The sequence below is a fragment of the Corvus moneduloides genome, chromosome 9, assembly GCF_009650955.1.
Source record: "Corvus moneduloides isolate bCorMon1 chromosome 9, bCorMon1.pri, whole genome shotgun sequence".
Classification (NCBI taxonomy): Eukaryota; Metazoa; Chordata; class Aves; order Passeriformes; family Corvidae; genus Corvus; species Corvus moneduloides.
In genome coordinates, this window is record NC_045484.1 from 24,981,188 (window position 1) to 24,993,938 (window position 12,751).

General features: G+C 38.1%; 1 protein-coding gene across 4 annotated transcripts in view; it reads right to left on the minus strand.

Moving 5' to 3' along the window:
* The window catches only part of SPATA6 (spermatogenesis associated 6), a 49,341-nt gene that overhangs the window by 14,166 nt on the left and 22,424 nt on the right, over positions 1–12,751 (minus strand). For all 4 annotated transcript variants that reach the window (XM_032118161.1, XM_032118160.1, XM_032118163.1 and 1 more), the window contains exons 8-10: positions 11,106–11,193; positions 9,437–9,477; positions 8,170–8,345 (exon numbers count right to left, since the gene is read on the minus strand). In XM_032118161.1, the coding sequence (XP_031974052.1) occupies positions 8,170–8,345; positions 9,437–9,477; positions 11,106–11,193 (305 nt within the window). The remainder of the gene's footprint in view (positions 1–8,169; positions 8,346–9,436; positions 9,478–11,105; positions 11,194–12,751) is intronic.

Consider the following 12,751-nt stretch of genomic DNA (forward strand, 5'->3'; position numbering starts at 1 on the left):
TTTCAATGTTTCCTAAGCCCTGAGAGCCTGACTTTGCACCAAGAAAATCAAAACTCATGATGTGGTATCATGCTAATGTGACCACGGGTCACTGGGCGAGCTGCAAGCTGGCAAACCAGGCACTGCCATCTGAGCTGCTGAACAGCAGCCAACAGCAGCACAGAGCTGCCATTCCCTGGCTGGATTAGGAGCACCAGGAACACCGACATGCTTTGGTAGCTTCCCAAATTTGATGCAGTGGAGAAACAGCTCTGAATCCTGAGATTCCCCAGTTTGCTCTGTACAGCGACTGGGACTGCCAGCTCTTCTGCCCTCCTGTCTCCAGTTTATCACATTCCCTGCATTTTTATCCAGTCTAACACTCTCAAATCCCCAGTCTGATCGTGCCTGGCTCAGTTCACCTTCACCAAACCTCCAGAAATCTCAACACAGCTGAAGAACTGCCCAGCTCCTTCCAAAAAGAACAAACCGAGTACACAGAGAAAGCTTCAGTACAAAACAAGCAGCCTGTCAATGTTAAAATTAATGGAAGCAGGATCCTGAAAATGGGAAGTGCCACATTACCTTGAAGGTTGCAGGCAGGGCATGGAGTTCTTTGCAATCTTTTGGATCATTCCTTTTATTACCAGAGACTGAAATATAACTAGAAAGTGACCAGTTCTCTGCTTTTGAGTAATCTTCTATTTTCTTTTATCTAAGCAACTTATTGGAACTCACTTATTGTTGCTTATATTTCCAAAATATCTCTCTTGGTTCTAAAAAGCTCCAGTATTTTCAGCCTATTTATGGGTTTCTTTAAATCAATTCATCTACTTGAGAATGCTTCTATTTTTCTTCAAGAAAGGGTGCCAAGAAATGACACAATATTGGAAGTATATAACATACAATCTGTAGGGGGATGTATTTCCATATTTCTAAAATGATTTTATCGTTGTTTATCCTTGCATCATTACAAGCAGGAATTTTCACCAAGTTGGCTCTAACACTCATATTGCTATCCTGAGAATTTGACAATTAATTCCAAACCCAAGAGCATGTATGGCAAATTCATACTGCACAATACTAGAACCCAGCAATCTGCTGCACTAAAAGATCTCACATAACTTCTAATAGAAAGTAAAACAGTTTGTGAATTTTGTTAGGGGAGAAAAGCATTGCCTTTAAAGAAACAGAAGTCTGAGTCCCTTAAGCAGGAAAGAATGTTCATTTCCCTAATGCAGTCAAACCCCATTTGATGTCCTGCATTACAATGCACGTCCTCTATCACCACCTGTGTTTTGAAAAAAACACTTTCTTTTTTAAAAAGAAGAGAGGTAAGGGAAAGGGGCTACAATGGTACTATCATCTTATGGCTTCCCATCAGAATTTACAACATTTACTGATATGAAAGGACCTCTGAAATGCACGTTTAAAAATCTGCATCCTAGATGCAGTGAGTCATTTCCCATTTGACAAATAAAAGATAGAGCCATGAAGTCATGGCATTTTCTCTTATTTTTACAGCAGCTGCTGTTCTTCCAACACTCAGGTTGCTTGCTCTGAGAAGCTGGAATAGATTGCCTTTGGGAAATAAATTTTATGAAATTCGTATGTAAGATTTCAGATCATTGTTATTAATCGTAAATTTACAAATATCCTTGGAGATAAATGTATTTACTTTTGGGAAAAAAAAGAAAACCCAGCTTGCTATTGTACTCAGTTAGAAAATACATGGCTATGTCTGCAAGAAGAAGATTTAAGTACTTAATTCGAGAACTATTAAATTCTTTCTCCAGGTGATTTTATGGATCAATCCACTAGTGTGCGCTGTGGTATAACAAATGTTAGCCACTCACACAGGCCCCAAACTTTATTTACCAGAAAAAAAAACCAAAAAAAAAACCTTAAGTGTGATTAAAAATGGTATCAGCTTCTTTTTAATTAGCTCTTCTAGTATTTTTATTGTCTAATTTTAGCAACAACTATAGAGTCTAACCAACGTTTAAAGAATAATGTTAATATTTACCAACTGAAACGCAAACTAAAATAAAATCATGCCTGAAACACAAACTAAAATAAAATCATGCCTGAAATGCAACAACTATAATCTGAAATGAAACCTTTTTATGATATCCTAACTCTCCAATTGGAAACACTTTATAAAACAGGCTTTATAGCACAGCTTCTTGGAGTATAAATAAAGGGATTCCATTTGCCCGAAATCACCAATAACAACTCTTTAAAATGACCAGCTACTTATTTATGTGATTAAGGTGTCACTATCATATTGCAGTGTTCAAAGGAAAGTCATTTCATTTCAATGACTGTTTGTCCTGATAAACGAAATAAACTCCTACAGCTGTATTCTTTGTCATACTTTCAATTTTCCCTGCGACTTGCAAACATGCTGCAGTTACATCAGTTTAAATTGTTTATTGATTCCAATAGATTGTATAAACACTTTGGAAATATAGCTCAGTGACCTAGAAAAAGCCAGATCAATCAGAGAACTTTTCAAGATTAATTTCAAAGATGTTGTGTTGAGTCTGATCAAGGAAACAGAACCATTTTCCCTTGTAATGTGACTAAAAGGCATTTATTTTCTTTTATGAGATAAGGACTTTTTTTAAGGTCATACAGACAACATCTACCTTGGTGAAAAAAAAAAAAGAAGCCAAACAGTGTAGATTTTGTGCTAAAGATTATTTTCATGTATAATTTTATCCACTAGGATGAAATACTCCATTAGAAATGCAAACAGGATACATCTACCCATGTACTCTACTCAAACAGCAGCTTGCAAACTTGAGAGCTGTAATAAATAGGAATTTTTAAATGTCAGACAATCCAATCATCCACTTGCACATAGCAAAAACATTAATATCACATTGGAGCAGGAGATATTAATACAGTTCAAATCAGCAGCATTAATGCCAGAGCCTTGTGCACAATAGTTGCAGTGGCTCTCGTGACCCCTTCCCCCAGAATGGCACCTCCCTGCCTTGGGAACAATTCCATGCATGTGGCCTCCACCAGAATTCATCAGCTTCAAAGACACAGACCTCATGCTGAGCAAAACCACATACAAGGACAAACTATCAGAGGAGAGAAATCAATGAAGCCCTGTAGTACCAGATTCACAACTGCAGAGAACGCTACTATAATAATTGGGGGGAAGAGGGAGTAAGAACACTTAAAGCTGAGTATAACCTGAAAAAACCACAGCCTGCAAGAACTCACACGTGGAAGAGGAGAGAGTCTCAACAAAACCAAAAATATTTAACTCTGAAATAAAAAAAAAAAACACCTCACATATCTAGGCAGGTATTTATTCAGCATTCATGGCAGGGAAGGAAGCTGCTTTATTCTCATTTAAAAGGACATGAAGTGGTAATTCAGTAGGACAGACTGCGCTTGCAGTGCATACTGGTCTGTAAGGAGGCACAATAGAAAAGCTGGGCTACACTTCAGGGTTTTCCTGGTCTATTTAATCAAGGACACAGTTTTGGTTTGCTTTTTCTTAGAGTGACCGATGGCTGTGATGCAGCTCTGAAGTGTTTTAGAGGCTCTGTTTGTACATAGCAGCTTGAATTGTAATGAAGTTATACCAACACAAACCCCCTACATTCTCACAATGCTGGAAGTGGAGGAGGGTGGCTGCTTTCACAGTGGCACGATACTACTACGAAGCAGAAACAACTACACAGACAGGGCCTTAAATCAATGCACAGAAGCCTAAATATTTGGAAGCAGAAGCTGACAGCTTAGCTGTGTACCAACTTGCTCTCCCTCTTCAGCAGGAAATGAAAAAAAGGTAAAATTTCTCATGTTTTCTATGTAGCTTCTCTTACTTCCAAAAGCCCTGTTTACAGTGGGGCCTTGAAGCACTTGTGACACATTCAGTGCTGAGTTCTTAAATTAGTAAATGCTTTTTTCTCCCCTCCTTTTCATAACCAGCCCTTAAAACTGTGGCAATATACATCATGTGAAAAGTGAAACTTAATGGCAGACAGCTTCCGAAATTTCAATGAAAGTCAATACTCCAGCTGAGCAGTTGCTCCCAAAAGGTCAAAGTCATTGTGGTACTAAATCATTAGCATGTCACAAATTGGCTGCACCTCCTTATGCTCTTTGGAAGCTTTTCCATTACCTTCTATCTTCTTTGAATTTATTAATTTATACACAAAATGGCTCTGACAGCAATCAATTTCAAATTTACTTACTGCTGCAGCAAAATCAACCAATGAAGATGACAAATGGTACAGAAGTTGGTCAAAAATATGAAACAAGGCTTAGGTATTGCTCACTTTTGCAGAATGTAGTATGAAATAACTGATTTTCAAGTGCTGATTCCAGAAGTTAATATTTAAAGGATACAAAATAAGTAAACTTTCCCAAGAGGTGAGAGTGGCAAACCCAAAACCTTCCTACCAAAGTAAATTCCAAAACTCAGAAATAATGACTTTTAAACGGTTAGAAATAGACAAGAAACCTAGGTGCAGCCTCTCCTGAGAGCAAGCTTTTTTCCTAAGAAGTCTGCAGTATTTTTCAGTGTACTACTTTGTAAGCGAAGTTCTCAAAATATAAAACATACCCTCTCACAGAAGCAAACCCTGTCTCAGGATGCAAGCCAGTCTCTAAAGCACCAGGTGAACCACCTACTTCTGTGTTCTGCTGTGCAATAAAAATAACCCCCAAGATCCTGGGATGACAGTTTTCAAGATAAGTGAAACCAAAAATTCTGGGTAACTGGTGTTTTCAAGGACTTCACATAGGCTCCAGTATTTCATTAATATATATTAGTAACTATCATTTTATCTATCATTACCAATATCTAACTTCATGCTGTTATTTCCCTAGCACTTGGAAAAAGAGAATATAAAAAGATGGTAGTAAAACAACAGAGGAGTATTACAGAAGGGCATCTGATCCAGACTCTTAACCTCTGCCTCACTTCAAAGAGAACTTAGGTTTTTGTTAAATTTTATGGCAGGTAAGATCATGTATCAGCAGCATAACCAGGAGAACATGAAAAAAGGCATCGAACTGCACTTCAATCTGGAAACAAAAGCAGAAGCATGCTATTTCCAGCATAGGAAAAAGAATCCTTTGATCACAAATGCACGAGAAGTAGCTCTGCCTCTCACATAACAGAAACAGTCAAATACTCCCATGATTGTTGTAGTCTCTTGAGGAAAGGATTTTTCTTGTGCCAGCACACAGCTCTGTTCAAAGGACTTCTTGACCTTATGGAATCCATATCACTATTTCTCCTTTTCTTTCTGACAAGTACTTTGCTGCAGGTTTCAGTGCTGCAAGGAAGGCTTAGCTTGCAAGTCCCCAAGAAAAACACCATCTTCTAGGAGTGCATGAGGATGTCTATGCACCATGAAAGCAAGGTCTGGACTCCAATTTTGCTTTCCTGAAGCAGCACTGAAAGAACAGAGTGCGAATGCTCTTTCCCAAAGCATCCAGGATGCTCCTCTCTGCACAAAAGGCCACTGATCTCTGCACAACCAACCAAACAACTGCCTTGGCACACTGTGGGACACACACCATGGGCAGGAACTCAAGGGTCTGTATGTGCCACTGGCCTGCACAGGAGCTCCAGTCAAACCTCACAGAATCACGAATAGTGAGGGATGAGAGGGACCTCTGGAGGGTTGTATGACCACATCACTCCGTTGAGTGTCAGCTTCCAGCATCAGCAAATGCTTTCCTTACACGATGTGCATAATGAAAATGTAAAAAGAAAGTATGAAAAATCAATATTCAAAACTTGGCTGTCGTGTTCAATAGTAAATCTATTTACAGTTCTGCTTCTGACTGAAATCCCAGAGGAAAGGGGAAGAGGATTGATTTGTGGTGTCTTTATCAGGCTCAAAGAAAGGGACTGAAAACTGCCAGGAAGGATACAAAAGGGCTCAGAGGACCTTGCACAAGACCCCAATTTCTGTCTCACTGAAAAGTATTGCAGTGGCTTAACAAGTACACAGCAGGGCTCTGGGAAGTACTCCCAAGAAGGCAGACAGTCACTTCACACTACTTTAAAAAAAAAGAAAGGGAAAAGAGGGAACTAAAGGTCGAGGTGGGGAGTCAAGTTTCGTATTGACTGTGAGTTGACTAGCATTAAAAATAGTAGCCTGGATATGCTAAGCAATTTGTCTTTGTACTTCAAAATAAAATTGAGGAAATAAACACCAAATGCTGTGAGATAAGACTCCATATTCTTGCAATTACACTAACACTGCTATACTTTCAGTGCACTGATTTCCTCTGTATTTCTATGATCTGAACAGCAGCGTTTGCATGCATTTCCAAACATCGACCTCTAAACCATGTTTGTCATTCCAAGTATAACTCTGAGTACACAATCAGCTAAAACCATTGTTATCTCAGCAGCATGAAACAGAGATCAATTTTTTTAGACTATGCCCTTTATTTCTCATTTTGAATTTCTTTTCCAATGACAGAAGTAAATGGTTACATATTTTACATAAAGAGATGTTACAGCTCTGAAGAGCTGAGAACATTTGCTTTAATAAGAAGAAAAAACATAATTTCACAAGATCAGAAATCTCTTCTGGAGAGAGGCTCATAAGAGAAAAAGCAAGAACATTCAGACAAGTTCAAGATTAACTGGCAGACGACTGAATTACCATGCATGTAACAGCAGCTCACAACATAAAGACCTTCCTGCTATCAATAGCAAGCACCCCATCAGCTTTAAATAAAATGTGTATATAATGTAGCCCCAACCCCTCCAAAAGGAGTCCAGCTGAAAGAAGGATAAAAAAGTTACCATGACAATATCTCTTCCCCAGATACGGGTAACTAATGCACAACCATTGTCACAGGAGAGTGGGGAGGCAGACAAGATTACAAAGAAACCTCCTTCAAACCCCAGATACATCCTGATCTCTGTGTAACACTTCTCAAGACACACTATTACACAGAACAACTAACAAACAAGTTTTCAAGCAGAGGAAGATGTTAAAACAACAACTTGAACTTTGTGAGTATTAAAAATTCAGTCCCCACCTGCCATCTGTCATTTTTCTTTTTAAAGAAAAAAACGGAGACAGTTTTTCTATTTTGGAAACAAGCATTAGGCTGTGTGTAGGCTGTGAAATGCAACCTGCAAGTATGGACTAACTTGGTGCCAATGGTAACAGAGTGTGAACTGGTCACCAAAACGTATCTTCAGCATTCAGGATGGGTCATCAGTTTAATCCTTTGTTTCTCCCAGTTATTTTATGTATTGGCTTACTCAGGCCTAGCTTTGCATACAGTCTTCCTGTTCCCAGAAAGCCAACCAGTAACTTACTACCTGAATGTACAAGAGAAGCACAAGAACACGTTCTATTCAGCAGGAAGCAGGGAATACTCTCCTCGAAGGACTGGAGGGCTTAAGCATGAAACCATCTCTTGCTTTTTGACATTTCTTCCATCCCACCCCCAAAAGACACTGAAGGTTGCTCAAAATATTAATTCAGGGACTGAAATCCACTGAATTAAGGGATATTTGAAACTGTTCCCTACCCAGTCCTACTGGGGTCAGTGGAGATAACTAAGAAAAATAATTGAAAAATAGCAATTAATATACACACAATTGCTGCAGAGGTCCATGCTTCAGCTCAAAAAATCAAAACCAAAATCTTGGGATGTCAACAAAGTGAAAAGATTGGAAAAAAACACACTGAGTAGATTAAAGCTAGCCCAAGCATGTCAGTCACACATCTGAGTACAGCACAGCCACAAGTATGTGCTCAAAAACACCAGTCTGAAGTCAGAAGGAAAAAAGGTTTCCCAGTACCTACTGTAAAGCTTACTTGACATGTATCTGTATTTATATCCCTGAGATTCCAATCACCTCTGAAACAGTGGTGATTCATTTAAGTGATGATTTATTTATTCTGTTTCAGATGGACATTGGCAGCCTAAAATCTGGGGTGTCATCATTTCAGAGATTTTCATTGCCATGTTATTAGGATTGCAATCATCAAGCAGAGAGGTGATGGCAAACACAGCAAACAGAAAAGTCAAACAACAACACAGCTCTTGCAGGAAGATTTTTCAGTCTTTTCAGCCCTCACACCTCCAAACATGCAAACTACAGTCATGCAGGCACTGTTATCATCTGCTCACGTTCCTAATTCCACAGTGCCATGAACAAGACCAGGGCATTACCTTTCCCTCAGAGAAGATCGATTCAGCACAGAAGTCAGAGAAGGCTCCTGAACTGCTGGAGGTGCTGGATGCTCCAATGAAGCAGCAGAATGGGACTCTCTGTTGGGTGGATCTGAGCTCACATCCTCCTTGGAAACAGCAGAACTGCCCAAGCCTTTTCCACGGGTAGATTTGGCCTGAAAAATACCCCAACAAACTAAAATTTATTATGAATATCAAGATGTACAATTTTCATGTTTTTATTTCTCAAACCGAAAGGTTTAAGGTTGTACATTCATTCAGGAATATCTGTCTGCTGGGGAAAGAACAAGGACCCTTATTTCATACAAAAATCCATGGTCTAAAATAAATCAACAAGTCTCAGAGGAATCTGTTGGTAACTAACACACCATCTTACGTGAAACTCTAACAGCCCTTTTATCAACTTTTCTCAGTGCACAACTTAAAGGCTTAGTCAGGAATCTCACAGATTCAGAATAATGCCTGGGAGTCTAAACAACCCATGGAACAATCCAGAGGTGGCACAATGTAATAAACTCACGTGGTACACAGAACTACAGTCCTTGCCAATAAAAGTTTGGAGTCTGATGAAAGTGTGCTTAACATATATAACAAAGTTCATACTTAAAATTCCCTTTCTTTCCACCTCCCACTTATCATCAGTTCTCCCAGCCATTAGGAAATTGGAGAGGGCACACATAATTAAATGCCTAAACCCACAATTTTTACAGTACTTCACGAATGCTGGCAGAAAACAACTAAATGAGGATGTAAAGAATGAAACCCAGAAGAACCCTGACATTAATCTTCAGATTCTTTCAATACACAAAGAACCTAAAATCTGAAAAAGAAAGGACGTGAAATACCACAGCAGTGGCTTGCCAGTTGTACCAGTGCTACCTTTGCACACAATTCCAGAAAGAAGGATGCTCTCAGAATAACTGGTAAGGCAAATGCAAGCTGCCTTTAAAGGCTCCTCTATGGCCTTGCTGCAAGCCTTAATGCCAAGGAAAAGCAAGTTTTGTATTTGCAGCCAACTTTACAAAGTCCTAAGTTTCCTTTTACTGTTTGTAAACTGTTGTTTGTTTGTTTTTACTGTTTTACCTGCCAGCAGGCCTTAACTAGGCTAGATCAGATTTAAAATGTCCTTTTTCTTGCTTTTCATACTACTGTAGATGAAGTTTCAAAAATACCTATGCAAGACAATCCAAAAAGGACTGTCTTCCTAAAAAACAGTGTGTAAGCAATAACACTTTGAAGTACTCACTTCAGCTTTCTTGGGTCTGTAGCTGGCAAGAGGAGAAGCATCTGGAGAAAGAAAAAAGGTCCATGACAGAAGAAATCAAAAAAAGACATTTGCATTTCCTAAATTCTATTAAATCTTTTACAAAACATCCTATCTCTCTTCACAAACAAAACTAAAGCAATTTATTATTATTATACATTATCTCCTCAGAATATTTCAGGAAATCACCTTCTTTAGCTGAAAGCCATGACCTCACATTGAATAGAATACAATGCTTGAAATAATGAATCAGTTTGGGCACCCTCTTCTGCACAGACAGAAGTGGCACATTTTGTTACACTATTCATTGCTTAAATCAGTATCAAAACAAGCTCTGCCATTCCCAAAAATTCCCACGTACATTGCTCTACCTTACTAATCCTCTCTGAACAACCATCATTTCCCTACAGCCATCTCTCCCTCCTCCTATCACCTCTGCATCCCTTCCCTCACCACTCACTGACCCATAGACAAGAAGTCCAGGGAAACAAACATCTTAGGGCTGTACTGGTTTAGGATTTTTCACAGTGTCAATATGCATCCCTGAGGGACTGACATTAAATTTTCCTTCTTGGTCTGGTCTACCAGTTTGTACTGAACAGCCCTCACACTGTGACCCAGGAAAATCAAAAAAGGACTAAACTCTATGTATTAAAATTTCTAATCCTAGGAATCTGTTCTTTTCAGAAGTTACAGTAAAGCCTCAAGACACAGGCAGGTGACCAAAGAATCCTCTGGATATTAATACTGAGGTAGGTTTTGGTCTCTGAACTACTGGCCAGAAATCATCAGCTCCTTTTTTAAGTGTGCAATGCTATCAGATGATCTGGTCTGTTACATTATCCAGCTATCACAGATTGGCAAGTCTGCTCCCAAAGGGGATGTGAAACCTTTAAAATCCAGCACCCAGTGCAACGACAAAGAACAAATGTAAAATAGCATGTTCATAATGATTTGCTGTACAGCAAATTATAATTAGTGAGGAAATGAAATAAAAATGAGGCAGAGCATACATAAACAAATACTGATGAGACTCATTAAAATCCTCGTATTGTCAGACATATGCAATAAAATTAAGTTTGAGGACACTTCCCTAAATTTCTGGTCCCACGCTTTTTATTAAACTCTCACTTACTGATACCAAAGGCTGCTGAAGCAGATATTGGAGCATATCCTGGATGCTCATTAATAATGGTAAGTCACTGATCCACTACTCACAAATACTGCTGAAATAAACATTATTCATCTGTGAAGAAACAGAGTCCTTGAATTTCAAAATAATCAATACTCCAAGCCTGATCAACACACCTACAAACCATGGTGCAGATTTGCTCCACCATCCAAGTCAACAAAAAAAGTGGAGTGAAACAGAGCACTCGTGTGGGCTTTGGAATTCTCTCCTCCTATTTTCATATTATGTAGAACTATGTTCCAAGCTTCATGAGGTAAAGAGCTATTTAAGGGCACCCTTTGGAGCAGTAATTTATTCAGTATTCTTCCTTTCCCTAGGAAGAACTAACAGCTTGTTCTCCATCATAGACTGAGATTCTCATAATAAATAAAAAACCAAATAATAATAAAAAGCCCCAAATAAAACTACTTACTGAAGAAATCAAAAGCATGAATGAGATATGTAGTAGAAAATACTGACCAGAGGGTGCCTTGGTCCAGGCTTCTGCTGTGCTTTCTCGTGGGGAACACCAGGTATGAAGTTTAGCACCAGGACTTGGTTGTCCAACCTGAAGCACAAATACTGTTAAAATGCTCAGTATGAGATGTATCAATTCCTGTTTTTTCTGGTTTTCTTCATAAGATCACAACTAGTACTTTCTGAAATATTTTATTTAAGTACTATTTTAGACTATTTTCATAACACTTGGCTCATGTACATTATTAGCAATACTGTGCATAAACAAAAACAGTGCTAAAAAGGTCTAGAAAACTCTGAATATCCCAATGCTGAAAGAAAGAGAAAATACAGATAGTTTCTCCTTCATCTGTAATGTCTACAGTCTTTTTAAACAATTGTTGGTGTCTCATACTTGTTCTAAACAGCTCAGATCTCACCAAGAGAGATCTGAATCTCTTCCTAATTAAAAAGTTACATTTAATATAATCTAATTTTAATCTTCATGTCACACAAAATCTCCAGGCCAAAAGAGTTCTCAGTAGCAAAGATGCCCTAAAAGGAGCATTCTCAATCTAGAAAGGCCATGACAGTCAGGATACGCTGAATTAAGAGACAAGCTTTTTCCTTTTTTTTGTACAAACATAACCAAGCATTGAAAATCAATAATCAGTGTTAATGATGCTATAGATAAACTGTGAGCTTCACCTATAGATCAAAAACCAGAAAAATTGAATAAAAGGAGTTAAAAGAAAAATATTTGAGAGAAACAGTTGATTGATGAATGATTATTGACCTATTAAGGCCATTTTGAATTTCTAAAAGGTAGCTATATGTAGACTAAAACTTGGAAAAGAATTCTAAACTTTGAAAATATATTATTAATTAATTAGTATCAACACTAAGCAAAAAGATAAGGTAGAAGCAAACTATTTAACCACTAGATTATCTAACTGGTTATCGTAAGTGCCCAGAATTGTAGCCCAATCGTAATGTCACAGCACAATTCAAAGTGATTTTCTAAAAACAGAGGATTGTTGCAATAAGAAGAAAAATTAAGAGAGGGGAAAAAGAATATGAGTATATGGTCCTCCAAATGGCTGGGAAATGTAGCCCCTTCATTTTAAAAGACTTATACACAATTTCTGTAAGTAAGTACCTAATTTCAGGACCATTTTTCATGTATGGCAAAAAGTCCTTATGCTATGAACTCTAAGTCAAAGTGTTTGAGATGTAGCTCTGAGCAAAGGAAGTGTTCCGAAGATCACAGGATGCCAACATAAAAAAAAGTTGAAAGAGAGGAAGTGCAAGTGTTCATAATGTGACTAGACACTCTGTCTTTAAAGTCTTATTCAGGAATTTTTAATACTAATATCAATTACTTCCAAGCTGAATTTATACACCTATTATCCTGTCTAGTGTGCTGGAAGAAAAGAAATGGGGCCTCAGAGAATTTAACCACGATATTCATGATAGAATTTGATCTTTGTCTGTTACTAAAGCGGATAAAAGAAATTTTATTTTAGTTAATTTTACATTTAAATCACTCTGTGACAGACCGCTAAGGAGAGAAAAATTATTCATCTAAACTAAGAGCTGAATGAATTTTTGGAGCGCTATTTAGTGAAAGAACAATATTTGAACGGAGCTTAAGCTGGAAGTACCTTGGA